This window comes from Nicotiana tabacum, chromosome 20, assembly GCF_000715075.1.
Source record: "Nicotiana tabacum cultivar K326 chromosome 20, ASM71507v2, whole genome shotgun sequence".
Lineage (NCBI taxonomy): Eukaryota > Viridiplantae > Streptophyta > Magnoliopsida > Solanales > Solanaceae > Nicotiana > Nicotiana tabacum.
The window spans coordinates 9,858,378-9,876,935 of record NC_134099.1 but is presented as its reverse complement, the minus strand read 5'-3'; the positions used below and the strand labels follow the sequence as shown (position 1 = coordinate 9,876,935).

General features: G+C 37.1%; 1 protein-coding gene across 1 annotated transcript; it reads left to right on the top strand.

The window, feature by feature from the left end:
* Positions 1-282: 282 nt before the first annotated feature.
* Positions 283-1,774, top strand: LOC107797181 (uncharacterized). The gene has a single exon (XM_016620043.2). The coding sequence runs from the start codon at positions 439-441 to the stop codon at positions 1,444-1,446; it is 1,008 nt and encodes a 335-aa protein (XP_016475529.1). The 5' UTR covers positions 283-438; the 3' UTR covers positions 1,447-1,774.
* The last annotated feature ends 16,784 nt before the right edge of the window (positions 1,775-18,558 follow it).

The following is an 18,558-nucleotide window of genomic DNA, read 5'->3' as shown; positions in this document are numbered from 1 at the left end:
GAATATAATATTTTAACTAAATATGGTATTAACTGGTATTTTCAATGGGTCGCGTAGATTATACTATTATTTTTTTTAATCTATATGTAGTAGTGCATTTCCTTGACACAATGTAAGAGCTTTTTGTAATTTTTTTTAAATAAATAATTTCTTTAGTAAAATCCTAATTTTGCCGCGGGCCCCATGTACAATAATACCTGCAGACCCCCCCCCCCCCCCCCCCCCCCCTCTCCAACCTTTCACCCCACGGTTGCAGTTGCTACTATTTCTTTCATAAACAAACGTAAAGTGGACTCTTCCATTCTCTCTCTTTCCCCTTTTTTTCCTCTTAAAAAAGGTTACATACTATACTACCCTGTTCATTTCATTTCCTACACTTCAAAATTCTCTAGAAAAAACCAGTTCTTTTCATCAAATAATCAAGAATTTCAAGAAACCATGAAGGATAGAGGCAAAGCTGCAGCTGTAGACAACAACTTGTTAGATTTCAATTACTCTATTTCATCAGATATGCCATGTACCAAACACCCAAATTCATCTACTGTTGGAATCTGCAGTTACTGTTTAAAAGAAAGATTGGTAAATTTGGTATGTACTGAGTGTGGTGAGCAAAGACTCTCTTCTTGTTCTTGTTCTGATGATATTTCTTCTTCTTATAGAAACTCTTGTTCTGTTGAAGTTGGTAGTGTTGGTAGAATCTCATTTTTATTAGAAAATGAGAAAAATAATGATCAAGATTTATCAACTCAGCAGTTACAAGCAGAACAAGTGATCTTGTTAAGAAGTAGCAGCAACTGTGTAGAAATCAAGAAAAACAAAAATGGTTTTTGGAAAATCAAGAGATTGTTTAGAAAGAAAAGAGAAAAGGGTAAAAATGGGGTTGATGAAAAAAGTGATATTTGTGTATCTGATGCAGCTATGGGAGTTTCAAGATCAAGATCATTATGTAGTTTTAGAGGTGATGATTTTGGTAGTGAATATAGATTTTCAAGTGCAAAAATATCTGATGTTACAGGTGGTTTGTTATTTGATTCTGATCATGAGCCAAGAAAGAGTGGTAGTAATTTCAAGAATTTTAATATTCCAAATAGGGGAAGTAATACCTTTCCTATTAAGGAAAGTGATTTTAGTACTACTATGGATGATTCAGCATTTATAGATTTGAAACTTGATTTATCATCATCAGAGCCAAGATCAGATTTTTATGGTAAAAGACTTAGTAATATTTCAGATTATGGATATGATTCTGCAGCTTCAATGGGGAATCTAAGAGGTGGATCTTGTAGAATTGATGAATATGACACAAGGATGAGAAGAGGTAGTAGTAGTAGTAATGGTAAAGGGAAGAAAGTGTGGAAATGGATTTTTAGAAAAACAAATTCAGATGGGAGGAAAAGTACAAGCAAAAGAGATGAAATTAATAGTAATTTGATTATTAAGTCTTAAGAGTTCTTGAAATAAGAAAGATTTGTAATGAACTCTTTTGGTTATGTTTTTTTTGTTCATAGCACTAGATTTGGTTTAGAAGGGGAGCTTTTGAGTAATGGTAACGGTTGTTTCCGTATGATTCGGAGATCACGCATCTTGCAAAATGCAAGATAAGATTGCGGTATAAGATTTAATGTGATTCGATCGTTCTTTATATTCCGAGCAACTTGAAGCTCAATGCACCGAGCTACTTTTGGCACTAGAGGGCCATTTTAAATAGGAAGCAAGACTTTGTAATAGTAAGAAAAGTAAATATATACAAACTTTACCTATTTCTCTGCTTTTATTTGCTTTTCTTTTTTCTTTTTCTCTAAGGTTGATTCTCTTCCATATGCTTTATTTTTTCTTGTAGATTTAAAAAATACACACACAAAAAGCTGTTCTCTTTGGCTTTTTATTTTTTATTTTCCCCCTTTTCTTAATTATGTTTGTTGGTGTACATAGTACATTTTATGCTCATTATAAGTTTGGGGAGAAGCTAATAGAAATTCAACAAGGTAACCATCTCAAGAAAGGTATTATCCTGTCTCTAATTCAACATTGATTTTGATAATTATCTTTTACTTTAATTTTGCATTGTCATAAAAAAAATGTTGTATAATTGTTTTGTTTTTTAGTACTTGAAAGTGATAATAGCTCATTAGCTCTATTATATTACTCTTGTTAACTTGATCGTCAAATTTGATCAAATTATTCAGTTTAATAATAATCGGATCAATGAACTAGGTTCCAACCTTAAAATTCTTATAAAATTAATGAACTTTTTAAAACAAAAACAGGGTCTAGGCAAAAGTTATTGGGTTAACGTAAACTCATACTTATTGTACTAGATCCGGCCCCGGATGCCGAGGGGTGGTTGAAATTCTTTCATGTTTAACTAGAGTTCTTGCGCTCACTTTAAGGTGCGCTCTACACCCCTTACTAAATATACCATGCACGAATTAAAATTAGTTGAGTCAGTAAACTTCGAAAAAGCACAAGAGTAAACAAAAAAGACAATCCAAGGAAGAAAAAAATGGAGAACATATTTTAAAACACTTATTAAATTTAATTTTAATGCACAGTGCATTAAAATTATACTCATATTTTGTAGATTTTGGATGTATGAAATCTGAATGAATGGCATGAATGTAGGTCAATTCCAAGAGGTTTGAGAGTCATTTTCAGAAAATGAGAACTGACCCTCTAAATGGGCTTTAACCACAAATGGTTTTGTGGTCCAAATCTGTACTAAAAAAACATTTAAAAGCCCAAATCTAAACCATTGCCCTACCTTTAGATCTTGTTGGTATGATAAAATTTTGTTTTTGCATAAAAAGAAGCGTTTTGCTCCTTGTCTTTCTCTCCTTCTTTTGTTTTTTCTTTTTTTCTTTTTCTGATTTGGGACCGATCTTTGATCTTGACACTACATAATTTTGCACGAGAATTGCTTTTGATTGTTAAAGAAAAAGGAATCGTAAGACGAATTCTGTATCGACAAAATACTGGAGAGATGTTGGGTATGACACCCAGGGGTATCAATGGATATTCGAAAACCGACTAAACCAATCGAACCGTACCGCACCGAACTGATTTTTAGGTTTCTTTTTAAGAAATTGTCGGTGTTTATATAAATCTATAACAACACCGATAATTAGGGTAGGTTTTTATTTTATAAAAATAAACCGAAAAAATACCGAACCGTACCAAATAAATTTTACATGTAGAAAATATATTTACTTAGTAAGTTTAAAAATAATAATGCATTAAATTTTCTTTGGGACTTGGAATTATGAAAACTATTACAAGCTAACAAGTAATTAAACTCAAAATACTAATTCTTAAAACATATTATGCTACTTCTACTTAAACTAAGTTATTTCAAGTATCTTTATTAGCAAGACACAAAGTATTCTAGCGATTATGAGTAGCAAACTATAGTGTATTGAATATGTTTCCTTTCATATAATTTAGATTTATTTTTTTGAATATTTAATCTTCTATAGACTTTATTCTTGAGTCTCAGTTTGGTATATCTTTCAACTCGTGTGATTTATATTTTCTTTGCCTTTGTTTGATTTCTTTTACGATGTTGTAGAATAGTTGATGAATCTATACTCTAGCCATTTTTTTTTTTAATTTATCACCCTTTAAACAATAAAAATGCGTAGAGAGTTTTGCTAAGTCCTATAAAAGAACGTATGTTATTGCATTCTACTTATACTGGTGAATTTTACATGATATTAAAAAAATACCCAAAATTAACCGAACCGTACCGATACCGAAGAGAAACCGACATGATTGGGACGGTTTCGAAAGTCTAATTTTGGTTATACATAATAGAATAACCGAAAAATTGGTATGGTACAAATTTTATAAAATAACCGGTCGAACCGAACCATTGACACCCCTAATGACACCCTAGAAGAATCCCACATCGACAAAACACACGAGAGATGTTAGGTATATAAGTAAAACAGACCTTAGATCCTAGTGACATTTTTAAACCCGTGAGGGCCTACGCCTAAAGCGGACAATATCACTAGTGGGCTGGGATGTTGGTGCGGTGAATCCCTAAGGGGGACTATATAAGTAAAATGTGTCTTAATTCTACTGACGTATTTTAAACCCGTAAGAGTCTAGGTCCAGAGCAGATAATATCACTAATGAGCTGTTACGTGACACTACATAATTTTGCACGAGAAATGCTTTTGATTGTTAAATAAAAAGAAAAGAAAAATGGATGGTAGATAAATTTGAAAGAAATTTAATATTTACTGTAAACAGTAGTGACTGACATATTTATTTTTATTTAGAAATTTTTTTTGAAGACAGTTGTTCATGATATTAAAAGTGTCTTAGTAGTAGGGCTTCAATCTTATTCATAAGATTACGACTTTTTTGTCAACTACTGTTCAATACCTTCTTCGAGAGCACCGACTATGTAATGCCTATTAAAGATAGAATGCGCTTTCTATTAAGATTCTTTATATTTCTAAGGCTCAAAACCGAAATATCTAGTTAAAATTTGAGGTATTCTATTTATCCAATCACATTTCTTGACGGGACTAAAACTCCATTTAATGCAGAGAAATCTAGCCAACATATACTTTTTTGTACGGGTGTGCATTCGATTTATCGATTCGATTTTGACCCTTATCGATAATTACTTATCGATTATCGATTTGTACATATACTTACCGTTATCATTTCAATAAGGTTCGATTTTTTCGATTTCGATTTATCGATTTTTGGGGCTTATCAATTCGGTTATCGATTACACCAATAAGAAAATTTGCGGGATTCCACGGAAAGTATATCGCTATAAACACGCTTAACTAATATGGACAAAAAGAAGCTAAAATAAGACGAACACCGTTTATAACATAAAAATTGTGTCAACAAGCACATGCAACGAAACTCAAGTAAGAAATCAAATGTATGTCACCAACACTCCAACGGTATTAAAAAAAAAATACATCTTCACAGCTAATTCTGTTTTCCATTAATTTGAACTTCATTCCTTTGAGCTTTAAATATGATCATTCCTTAAATTTGGTAGAGGAAATACTAGGGTTAGGGACTTAGGATAAAGGGAAGGGTATTATAGAATTAGGGTAAAAAAAATTATTATTTTTTTGTCTTTTTAGTATATCTTATCGGTTTATCGATAAACCAATAAGAGGATAAAATCGAAATCGAAATCGATAAACCGATATTGATAAACCGATAATAAATAATCGATTCGATTTATCGATAAACCGATTCGAATGCACACATCGGTTTTTTGGGCAATATACATGCATTCATATTTTTCACATGTGTCTTGTTTTGCATGTTATTATTTTTTCCACCACATAAGTTATATTTTGCATGCACTAAAACATGAACTTGATCCAAAAATGGTACACCCAATGTCCCAAATTAAATTACACGAAGCTGTTTGACGCTTTGTCATGATTTCGTGCCAATGTTGAAGTAAAAAAAATAAAAATTAAAAACTCTGAAACTCTTTTCACATTTTGATTTAATTTGTCAAAAATCAATATGCATTACATCAAAATCCAAATTGTTTTATGACAAAATCATAAAAGACAGAGATAAGATTGAGCTCAGACGAGCTCTAATGGCGGAAGAATCAGTAGTTTAACTGAGAGAGAAGAGAGAAGTGAGAAGCTTCGAAAAGCATAACTTGGGGAAAATGTAAAATTGAATATTCACCTTATAGAGAATGTCCAAAAACCCTATATGTATGTACATGTGACTTGTCTTGCTCACTCACTTGACAGCTGGCAACAGTTATACACTAACTAACAACAACTATCAACTAATGTTATTAACATCTAATAACTACCAACTAAGCTAACTAAGAGAGGAAAGAAATAAATATAATACAATGTGTAACTAATAGCTAATCTCAATACTCCTCCCCCCCCCCCCCAAGTTGGAAGGGAGGAATGCACTAGCCAACTTACTGAGTAGATCTGAATGTTTGATTACAGTTAAGGACTTGGTAAAGATGTCGGCGAGCTGCTCATTGGTAGAAACGTGGTGTAAAGATATCAGTCCCTCTTGCAGCTTTTTTCTAACAAAGTGGCAATCAATTTCTATGTGTTTTATGCGCTCATGAAACACTTGATTTCTGGCTATTTGCAAAGCTGTTTGGCTGTCACAAAACACTGGAATGGGAAGATTCATGGGTACAGTTAGCTCTTCAAGGAGTGTAACCAACCAAACTAGCTCACCCACAACCTGTCTAGCTGCTCTATATTCTGCTTCAGCTGAAGATAAAGAGATGGTGGAATGTTCCTTTGATTTCCAGCTGATGGGACTGTTTCCAAGTAACACAATGTAGCCACTGGCTGACTTTCTAGTTTCAGGGCATGCTGCCCAATCTGAGTCACAAAAAGCTTTTATTCCATAATCCTTGCTGTTGGAAAAGAAGATCCCTAGGCTTGGATCACCCTTTAGATATCTCAAGATATGATATGCAGCTTTCAGATGACTTTTTCTAGGTGACTGCATGTATTGACTGAGGTGCTGGACACTATAGGATATATCAAGTCTTGTATTTGTCAAGAAGTTTAGTTTACCTACTAATTTTCTGTAGTTGGAAGGGTCAACCTACAAAGGACTTTTATATGCCTTTAACTTTATAGAAGGATCAAGAGGTGATATTAGGCTGGAATATTGAGTGCATTCAAACTCTTTCTGCAGATCCATAGTAAATTTTCTTTGAGATATCAATACTCCATCTTCTTTGTAAAGCACTTCCATTCTTAAGAAGTAGTGTAACCTCCCTAAATCTTTTATCTTGAAAGTTTCATGAAGAAAACTTTTCAAAAAATCAATCTCTTCCTGGTGAGTCCCTGTTACAATAACATCATCTACATATACAACTACAAACACCACTAAAAGTCCTTTATTTTTGTGAAACAAGGAGTAGTCTAATAGTGAGTGTGTGTATCCTTTGGAACATAAAGCTGCATTGCATGCTTGCTTGTTTGAGTCCATATAGAGACTTGTTCAACTTGCATACTAAACCTACCTTGTCTATTGCTAGGCCCTGAGACACCTCCATGTACACTTTCTCATGGAGATCTCCATGAAGGAAGGCATTGTTGACATCTAATTGACACATTTCCCAACCTTTCTTCATAGCAGTTCCTATTAGTGCTCTCACAGTTGTCATTTTTACAACAGGTGAGAATATTTCTATGTAATCTATCCATGCTTTCTATGTGTATCCATTTACCACTAATCTAGCTTTAAACCTCTCAATGCCACCATCAGACTTGTATTTTATTTTATACACCTACTTACACCCTATTGCACTTTTACCAACTGGTAATGGTACAAGACTCCATATATTGTTGGCCATCAAGGCCTCAAACTCTTGATTCAAGGCTGACTACCATGCAAGGCTTACAACTACCTATTCAAAAGAAACAGGTTCACATTCTTGTGAAATATTTCTTACCAAATACTGATTGTCATAATTTAATACATTAAGAGAGATATATTGTGCATTAGGTACATAAGTGGCAAAGAAAAGAGAAGAATTACTGTCATTTGAGAAATCAGACTGTGGTGAGGATTGATTCTGTAGGTCATGTAGCTTAGGGAGAGAATAGTTATAGTCGTTTAGGTATGTAGGAATTTTGTGTGTTCTAGAGGGTCTAGTTTGTGTGGGGCATAAAAGATGTTCCTGTTGTCTTGCAACACTTGGACTATTTATATTAGGTAGAGATTCTTGGTATTCATTGTTAGGTGATATCTGTTCACTGTGGTTGGACTCTATGAACTGTGTCCTGTTGGAGCTGGACTGTGGTGAAAACTGCGTATGTGAAGGTTCAGGTGACACTACATTATGATATTGATTTGATGGACTTGAAATTATTTCTTTGGAAAAGAAGTCAGAAGCTAAGTCTGTATTAACTTGAGGAAATGAAGGAAAAACTTTGTTTGACTTAGAGAACAAAGTGAAAGGAAAGACATCCTCATGGAAAACTACATCTCTTGAAACATGGATCCTTTTTGTGACTAAATTTAACACTTTGTAGCTCTTTGTCCCAAAGGGGTACCCCACAAATACATGAGGCAGAATTCTAGATTCAAATTTGTCCATATGAGTCTTAAGTGTAGTAAGGAAGCACAGACAAACAAAACTTTTGAGGTGTGAATATGAGGGTTTTTTCTTGTAGAGTAGTTCAAGAGGCCATTTACCTTTGAGAGAACAAGAAGGTTGTTTGTTTATTATGTAAGTGGAGGTAAGAATGCACTCTCTCCAATACTGTAAAGGTAGTTTTGATTGATACAATAGTTCCTTTGCTGTCTCTAGTAAGTACTTATGTTTTCTCTCTACTACCCCATTTCTTGGGGTATGTATGGACAGGTTCTTTGGTGGGTGACTCCCAAAGATTAAAAGAAAGAGGTAGTTTCCAAATTAATGAATTCAGTCTCATTGTCTGTCCTTATAGTTTTGACAGAGGTGTTATCCATAGCAAAGAAAGCTTTAATTCTTCGTGTTTCCGAACAAAGAGGGGCAGCTGTGAGCACGTGATTTTTGCCCTACATGAAATACTCCCATAAATTCAAAGCAAAGTAATTTCGTTTCATTATTTGCAATTTTGTGGATCTTGTGGCATTTGCTGTTAATTATTCACATTTTTGTCTGTGCATTTCGTTTGTTAATTAATGAAAAATACAAAATATGCTGCATTTGCATTTAGGATTTAATTTTTTGCATGTTTGAAATAATTAGTAATTTAGTTTCTTATAAAAATGGAAAAATCACAAAAAAATAGTTCACTTTTGCATTTTAAATTTTAATTTCTCGAATTTTGTTAGCTTTCTTTAATTTGGTATTTAATTAGTTATGGTAATTATTTTTAGAGTTTAATTAGTTTAATTTGATAGGATAATATTAGTTTTAATAATTAATTTAGGATTTATTTCTAATTTTGAAAAGAAAAGAAATTTGGAAATTGAAAAAGAGAAAAGACTCAAAACACAAAGGGAAATTCGGATTTGGGCCATTTAATTAAACTCCCTTCAGCCTAATTGCCCCCAGACTTGTACAATTGCCCAAACCCGCCTCTACCCGGTCCGGATCCCCTTTCAAGCGAAACGACGCTGTTTCAACCAATGTCAATCCGAGCCGTTGATCCCCACTTGATCGAACGGCTCGGCTTGAAGCTCGGGGAGTATTTATATGTCCAAATCAGTTCCCCCCCTCAAAACCCCTCTGCTCAGCACCCCACCAGGACACCCAGACCTAACCCTAACGGAGCCGCCTCAAAACTCCACCGACTCCCCCGGCGGTGCCACCGTGAACCGCCACCAAACTTACACCAAACACCCTCCTCCTTCTCCTCTCTCCGAATCTACAAGTCCCCGCCCTCGAATCAACCCAGAATGGCTCGAATCTGGCTTTGAAAGAAAACCCTAGCTGAGCCGCCCCTCAAATCTCCGGCCTCTGGTGGCGGCACCTACCCCGACCCTACCCAAAATCATACCCTATAACCACCCCACTCCCCTTTTTCTAAATCCCAGACTGATTTCCTTCGAATCTGCGCAGAACTTCTCGAATCTTGGGGTGTGCTAAAGGTTTCAGACCGCAACAGACTTTATTCGTGTATTTTCACATGAAAATACACGATTAAGGGTTATTCCGGTCAGAAATTTGAAAAGCCCTGCAAAGTTTATGGAATCGACTTTCTGGTTGATGTTCAGGTATCTTCTTTGTCCGCTTTGTTTAGTTGTTTATCTTTTTATTCTTTGTTTCTGCTTCATCTCCGCTTCTGGGTTTTATCATACATGCATGATTAGTTCAGGGTCCTATCTTAATTAGTCTAGCAGTTCAGTTAATTCCCTCTTTTTTGTGTCAGATAGTAAGTAATTTAGTTTAGGATCTTAGTTTTAAGAAATTGGGCTTTGGTCTGTTGTTGATCTGTCCCGCAAATGTAGCCCATTTAATTTGGTCTATATCCTTGAGTCAATTTAATCCGTTTGGATTTCTGAAGTAAATATCAGAGGTCTGAGGGGTAATTTGGGGTAGTCGGTTGAGGGAATCTTTGCATAACAGAACAGGAAGCTTATAGGAGGCTGGGGGGAATAGGCTCGCCCTAATGCCTTGCCTATAAAGGCATCTCTATCTTGCCTTTTAAGGCAAGCATGAAGGATCTAAAAATATCATAAATCTGAGGCAGCTAAAAGGGGTCTACTATTCCATTAGAAATCCCTGAAATTCTTCAAATCCTCACCTCAATAGAATTCTCAAACAGCTAAGGGTAAAAAAATGAGTTAAGTCTTGGTTGTCATCCAAGGGCGTAGGTCTAGATTTTAGTTGTATCCTGATTTTGAGCTTTGGGTGTTGCTGGTGTGGATTCCAATTTGGTTCAAAGTGGTTTTTCTTCTCTTGAGCATTTCTGGGTCGGTCTTGTTGTTGACACACTGCTCTTATTACTGTTCTGTTGGTGATCCTTCCTTGTTGTTCTTTGTTTTCAAATTCCAGGTATATTCTCAACGGTAGTGGACTGGAGTTCTGAATAAGTTGTATACAAATCTGGATTCAAATTGAAGCTTAAGTACTGATTACTGGTGTAATTGTGCCAATTTTTATGACTCTGTGTGCTCGAACTATTTATTTTATATAAATTTAAAGTTCTGCTCTGTTGAACTTTTGGTTAAGGCTAGTAGAAGTAATTTGGCTAAAATGTTTGGGTGTTAACATTATAACAGTGTTTGGATCCTACTTGTGTAAATAAACTGATGTAAGGAAATGGACCTGAGGTCCAAGTCTGTTTGAATAAGCTTAGAACCCCCTACTGTGCAAACAAATTTGCTTCATATATCTCCTTTCTCCTGCATGAAATTGGGACATCACATTCGGTGTTGAAGTTCTATAATTCCAAGTGGTAATTGCTTAAACAAGTGTTGAATGAATCAAAGTTAGTATGCATGATAGTTTCTGGGCAGAATATGGTGATCATTCGAATTGCGGCGAGTCTGAAGCTTTTGAATTCGATTTGCCTCTACTGATTTTTTTTAATTGAGTTCATGATGGCTCAAATCATTGTTCAATGTCTTTTGGTTGGCTAATGGCGAGTTAAGAACGAACTACCCAGTTTGGTTGCATGGGCTTTAGTCTCATGAATGGCTTATTTAGAATTCCTTTATTGTCTCAAAATGTTGTAATGAGGAGTCGATATGAGGTCCTTAAGGCTCCATATTTGGGCCGTTTTGAGGCCCAATGTTAAAGGTCTTTCTTGAGACGGACCTTCTCTTTGTTGGGCCTCCATGCCTTTGTGGTAATTCAGTTTGCTTTTATGCAATGCATTACTCTAATCAGCACCCATAGAATCCGTAATCACATTTAGTTATAACTGATCAAGTACATTAATTAGATTGGATTGCGCCGTGTCAACAAGGGCTATAATTCATGGCCTCAAAAATCAGTTCGAACATCTTTGGAGTTAGAATTGAGTTAACACACATCGGATAATACGAATAATCTATGGCCCTCGCATAACCTTAAACACTCGTAGTTTGCTTTAGGCTTAACTTAGACTACTATTGTGACTATGTATACGTTCCTGTAACATAGTTGCGAATTTGATTCTAAAAGTAACTCGAGGTATGCGTTCACGCAACTTCGGCCAAATCCTCCTAATAATTAACAAAGCATCATTAATCGTGGACACGTTCGCGTGACATGATTTTCGACGCGCCAAAGGAAAAGAGTATACGTACGCGTAACTCAATTCTTCGATTACGAATAATCAAGTGATTTAAAAACGGTTAATAGACAAATGCACATAGGATCTAAAATCAGTAATTAAATAATTTTAATAAGCCAAGTATGATCAAAGCGACCGTGCTAGAACCACGGAACTCGGGAGTGCCTAACACTTTCTCCCGGGTTAACAGAATTCCTTACTCAGATTTCTGGTTCGCGGACTATAATAAAGAGTCAACTTTTCCTCGATTCGGGATTTGAACTGATGACTTGGGATACCATAAACCTCCCAAGTGGCGACTCTGAATCTTTTAACAATAAATCCCATTTCGATTGTCCTTTAATTGGAAAAAACTCCTATTTATACACCTTCTCGGGAGGTGTAGTAAAAAAGGAGGTGTGCCAGCTCTAGCGACTCTGCTAGGGAAATCAAACCCAGAATCTCTGGTTCATGGTTCAAGAATTCGAGCTTGTTAACATGATTTTTACTTGGCTTTATTTATTGTTGATATTCCTATATTAGGTGAACCTTTTGTGCTAAATGTTGTCTGTTTACTGCTTTGATATTGTTTGAGTTGTATATAACTGTCTTCTTACGCCACCCCTCTGAGTCTTCTGAAAATGGTGCACACGTTCGCGTGGCCCACCTTTTCTGTAGAAATTATACCAAATAGAACGAGGCTGGGCAAGCGACAAGGTCGGGTAGACTTCAGTGCTCCCGGTACGTCGCCCCCTCCTCGGCCCTAGTTGTCCGCTCGGGTACCACAAGTCTAGACCAAAACCCCAGGATTTAAACCTAGAAAATCACAGCCTCATGCCGGATCCCTAGTAGGAACGTTTGTTTGCATCATGTGCATTTGACTTAGGGGACTCAACACAGGGGTTGGGTCCGTCTACGACAAGTGTGCTCGAAATAACAGACCATCCTGATGCATCCTATGTGCTATGTGAACATTTATTTGTTTTGGCTTGCATGCTGACGGCTAGGGAAAATAAAGCGAAAAAAATAAAAGAGGAAAACCAAGAATGATATAGGGAAGGAAATAAAACCCGGTTCTAAAACATCCCGGTATTTGAAAGGCGTCCTGAAACTCTGCCCAAAATTTTCCAAAAAAAGGGATATTTTTAAAAGAGTCAAACACTGTGTTCTTTCAAATGTGTCAAAACTGACCGAACTACGAAGGTCTGATTCTCACCGGATGTGGGATACGTAGGCAACCTACATAAGGTTCGGCCTTATTTTTTGAAAATAAGAGAAAAGAAAAACAAGAAAAGAGAGTCGGTGGTCGAATGAATGCAACCTTGATTTTGGTCAAAATAAGTCGATCCAGCTTCGGCTATGTCTTAAATTGTTCTTGTCGAGGTAGCCTCAGAGTATTTTTCAGTTATCGAAAGGCTATTTTCGTAAAAGAATGGATAAGCTTATGAGGGGTCATAAAATAATTCCCCCGGCCTCAAAATTCACGTGAAATTGGGAAGGGGCCGCATTTGCGAAAACAGCCATTTGGCTAAAGTTGGCATACAGGGGAAGAGATTATGGTTCTTTTCTTCTTTTTTTCGAAAAACTGTTTACAAAAGGGTCAACTCGAGTCAAACCTTAACCTTAATCCTCCACAGGAACAATGAGTACCATCCAAGAACCACCAGAAGTGGTCAGGGAACAGGCTCGGCTACACTTACATATGTGGTGGAATGATCTAGACGAAAATGGTCAGAAATGGGTGAAAAAGCACTTGGGGTGCTCTTATAGACATCTTTGAAATCAAACTACGGGAAGATCTGATCAAAGCTTTGGTAACGTTCTGGGATCCTGTCCACAATGTCTTTTGTTTCTCAGATTTCGAGATCACCCCTACTTTGGAGGAGATAGCCGGGTACATTGAATTCGGACGGGACTTGAGGAAACAACAACTCATATTTCCAAGGGCTCCATCGGTGCACAAGTTTTTTGACCTCTTGAATATTAGTAAATAGACAAATAAGGAATGTGTGAGCAACGGGTGTTGTGCTTTCCATTTCTTATACTTCAGGTTCGGGCATTCCTCTGGTTTTGAAACGCATGAAAAGGGCCTGAGCATCAAACAAAACAAGGGCCTTTGGCAAATTCATCGTCGGTTCACATTTATTGTGACATTCTTGGGGATCATGGTTTTTCCAAATGGGAAAGGAACGGTGGACATTCGTATGGCTAGAATTGCACAAATACTCACTACCAAGGAAGATCATACACTTGCCCCGTTGGTGCTAGCAGATATCTATCGCGCATTGACTGTATGCAAAGCGGGGGCTCAATTTTTTGAGGGTTGCAGTATCATTTTGCAAATGTGGTTGATCGAGCATCTTCGCCATCATCCCAGATTCATGAGTTACGGTTCGAGCCCAAACAACTTCATCATTAGTTACGAGGAAAGGATAAAGATTACAACACACCAGAAGGATTTGAAGCATGGGTTTCTTATTTGAAAGCTCTTGACGCAGGTCAGGTTGAGTGGACTATAGGATGGCTCTCGAGGACAGAAGCCATCTATATGACTGCTACCAAAGGATTCCTAAGGATAATGCCGTAAGGAGTATTCAGCCATATGCACCGCAGAGGGTCTTAAGGAAATTGAGGAGGTATCAGATTGTTCCTGAAGATGAAGATCTAAGCATCCAGGTCATAGAGTTACATCCAGAAGCCGCATTGCCTGAGGCTGTAGTTCAGCAGGATTGGAATAGCTGTCGGTATCTCAATGTCACAACCCAAATCCCGACCCTGGTCGTAATGGCACCTCTCATAAAGACAAGGCTAGCCAGTCTAACCCAACTCGTCCTTTAAAATAGTAAGTTAACACAAATATAGTATAAACATGGTTTAATAGTACCAAAAGCAAAAAGTATGAATAGGAAATGCGGAAATCCAACCCGACACAGCCCTAACCGGGGTGTCACAAGTAACGAGCATCAACTAGGGTATAAATACAACTGAAGGCCTGAAGTGTACAAATACAAACTAATGAAATGAGGAGAGAGAAAAGCAGTGCTGCGAACACCGGCAGCTACCTTGCTAAACTCTGATGACTTTGCCTCCGATCAGCCAAAACATACCTGAATCTGTACACAAGGTGCAGGGAGTAATGTGAGTACTCCGACTCAGTGAGTAATAAATATAAATAATGGCTGAAAGCAAGAAAAACACGTAAAGTCACAAGCATTCTATACAGAAGCAGTAAAATCACTTAAACAGTAAAGCAGTGAGAAATCAGGTGAAAATCCCCTTTTTGTGTTTTTGTCAACAAGTAAAACAAGTAGTTTACAAGTGAGTAACAAAATGATAGAAACGTAAACAGCCCCTCGGGCAAAATATGTACAACAAACCGCCCCTCGGGCATAATATTAATAGAACCAGCCCCTCTGGCTCAAAATCAGACAGTGCCAGCCCCTCGGGCTCAATATCAGAATAGTAACAGCCCCTCGGGCTCAATATCAGATCAGTAACAGCCCCTCGGGCTCACTCTCAGAACAGTATCACTCATATCAGCCCCACGGGTGTAGTATCAATCACTCAGCATAATGGGTACCTGCGCTCACTATGGGTGTGGAGACTCCGGAGGGGCTCCTACAGCCCAAGCGCAATAATAACATAAGGCCTGAAAGCTTTCTCACATCACTCATGAGGCCTGAAAGCCTCCTCACATCACTCAAGCCACCGCGTGGCATAAATAGTAACTCATGCCCTCGGCCTCATATCACTCAGCATATCCTCACATATGGCCCTCGACCTCACTCAGTCCGAAAATCATCACAAGCCCCTTGAGCATTTGTAAAACAATAGTTTTCAGCCCAAAATATCATTTAAAAATATCATTTGAGTTTCAAATTTGTATAAAAGTGGTTGAGTTTGTAAAACAATAATCATCAACAGGACTGAGTTTAAATATAAGTCAAAATAGTGAGGAAATACTGATAAAAATTCCCGAAGGATTCAAATAATTGGCACGAAGCCTAAATATGGCAAACAGCCCAAATCATGATGATAACAAATAAGTTTAAGTAAAATATGTAGTAAAATCATCAATCGGGACGGACCAAGTCACAATCCCCAGTAGTAAAAGACCCCGCGCCCATCATCCAACGCGTGTCTCACCTTAATATAGCACTACGATGTGCAATCCGGGGTTTCAAACCCTCAGGACATCATTTACAATCATTACTCACCTCAAACCGGCTACTTCTTTAGCTCGCGACGCCTTTGCCCCTCGAATTAGCCTCCACGTGCGTCGAATCTATCCAAAATCAGAACGAATATGTCATAATATGATAAGGGAACAAACCCCAATTAAAACAATCGAAAAATACCAAAATTCTCGAAATTAGCAAAAACCCGAGCCCCGAGCCCACGTCTCGAAATTCAGAAATTTTTACATCAACGGGTTCCTTATCTCTCCACAAGTCTAACCATACCAAAATTATCAAATTCCCATAACATTTCGACCCTCAAATTATCAATTCTATCATAGAGGGTTTCTAACTTTTCCCGTTAAATTCACGGATTTAATGCCAAAACTTGTAATAGATTCGAGTGATCTAACCAAAATTGAGTTAAGAACACTTACCCCGATGTTTTACTTGAAAATCACTCGAAAAATCGCCTCACCCGAGCTCCAAATCGTCAAAATGGAAAAATCTCCCGAACTTAACATTCTGTCTGGTACTATTCACGGGGTACTGTACACAGCACTGTTCACGGGGTACTGTACACGGTATTGTTCACGGGGTACTGTACATGATATTGTTCATGGGGTACTGTACACGGTATTGTTTCTGCAATTTTCCCTAAGTCCGAAATCACTCGGAGACACCTCCGAAATACTCTCGAGCCCTCGGGGTTCCTAACCAAATACATACACTAACTCAAAAACATCCTACGAACTTAACCGTGCGATCAAATCGCCAAAATAACGTCATATACCATGAATTAAGCTTTAAAAATCCAAGAATTCTTTCAAATTTCATAAAACATCAAATTTTTCATTTTGAGTCTGAAACACGTCAAACGACGTCCGTTTTCAACCAAACTTTACAGAAAGTGCTTAAACCATATATAAGACCTGTACCAGGCACCGAAACCAAAATACGGGCCCGATATCATCACTTTGTAATCAAATTTCATTTCCATTTTCCTTAAAACTTTTTAGAAAACAAGTTTACTCAAAAATTCATTTCTCGGGCCTAGGACCTCGAAATTTGATTATTCTTGTTCCTATGAGTCAAAAATAATGATATGAACATAGTCCTTCAATCGAAACTCAATTCGGAGCTCATTTGCTCAGTTCAATACCTCGTTAAATAATTAACTCATGTTTCGTGTCAAAAACCCAATCACGACTAGATGAAATTAGACCAAACTTTCCAGATCAGTCCTATAATTCATTATCAAAATTTCGGAAGTCTCGAAATCAAATTTCGATCTCTAGAACTAAAAATGGACCTTTGGATCATTACATGCTTATAATTAAAACGCCAAAAATCTTCCAAAAACTCTTCCAAAACATATCTGAGCCTTATGGGACCCCGACCAAACATTCCAACATAATTCATAACATTATTCAAACCTCTTCCAATCATCAAAACACTTCAAACAACATCAAATTATCCAAAACTCATTGAAATCAAGCCTAATTTTCTAAAAACTTCTGAAATACACTTTCGATCAAAAACCCGAACAAACCACGTCCGAATGACCTGAAATTTTGTACACATATCCCAAATCACCTAATGAAGCTACAACAACTCTCGGAATTCCATTCCGACTCTCGGATCAAAATCTTACCTATCAACCGGAATTCGCCAAAATACTAACTTCGCCAATTCAAGCCTAATTCTACACCGGACCTCCAAAATTACTTCCGATCACACTCTTAAGTCACAAATCATCCCCCGAAGCTAACCGAATCATCGAAATTCAAATCCGAGCCCTCTAACACATAAGTCAACGTCCGGTTGACTTTTCCAAAATAAACCTTCCCTAAAGAGAGTAAGTGTCTCATTTCCTACTAAAACCAATCCAAATCAACTCGTTCACACCCAACACTGATAATGAAGCATAAAGAAATAGGAAATGGGGAAAACGGGGTGGTAACTCACGAGACGACGGGTCGGGTCATCACATCCTCCCCAACTTAAACAAACGCTCGTCCTCGAGCGTACCCAGAGTTGTCCTAGAAGACAACCAATAGCTGAACAACCTTACCAAGAATATACCCGTGGGTGATCCCACACTACCCTATCTCGCATAGGTCCGATAACACAACGTGGCTGAAATTTCACAATCCATCTAGTCCATAAACCATAGAATTACATTGCACCTTCCGAAATCATACACAAGATTAGAACTTCACATCCATACTCAGAATAAGCCCGAACCAGCTATAATAACCCATACCTACAATATCAGGTGCAATTATCTGATATACCACATAACTCAAACACTCGAAACGATAATTTCTATTCACAGTAGCTGCACATAATAATCGAATATCAATAGGAAATCTCTTAACAACTAAAGCCTCATTCCAACACTTTCACATACTGCCAATGATAAAGGAAACATGCAATAAATCATAACCATTTCCTATGTCAACCATTCATGAAGTCATTTCTCTCCTGGTAATTACCATAACAAATTTGAACCGAACCTCAATATTTACCCATCACACATACTGAAATCGAATCCATTCGCATTCATTAATGATTTCAACGATCTCTTCTGACCAAACACACTACTCTGGTGACATGACACATCAATACATGCCTAAGCCACAACTTGCATAATACGTGCACCAATAAGAAACGGTCCGAACATACTCAAT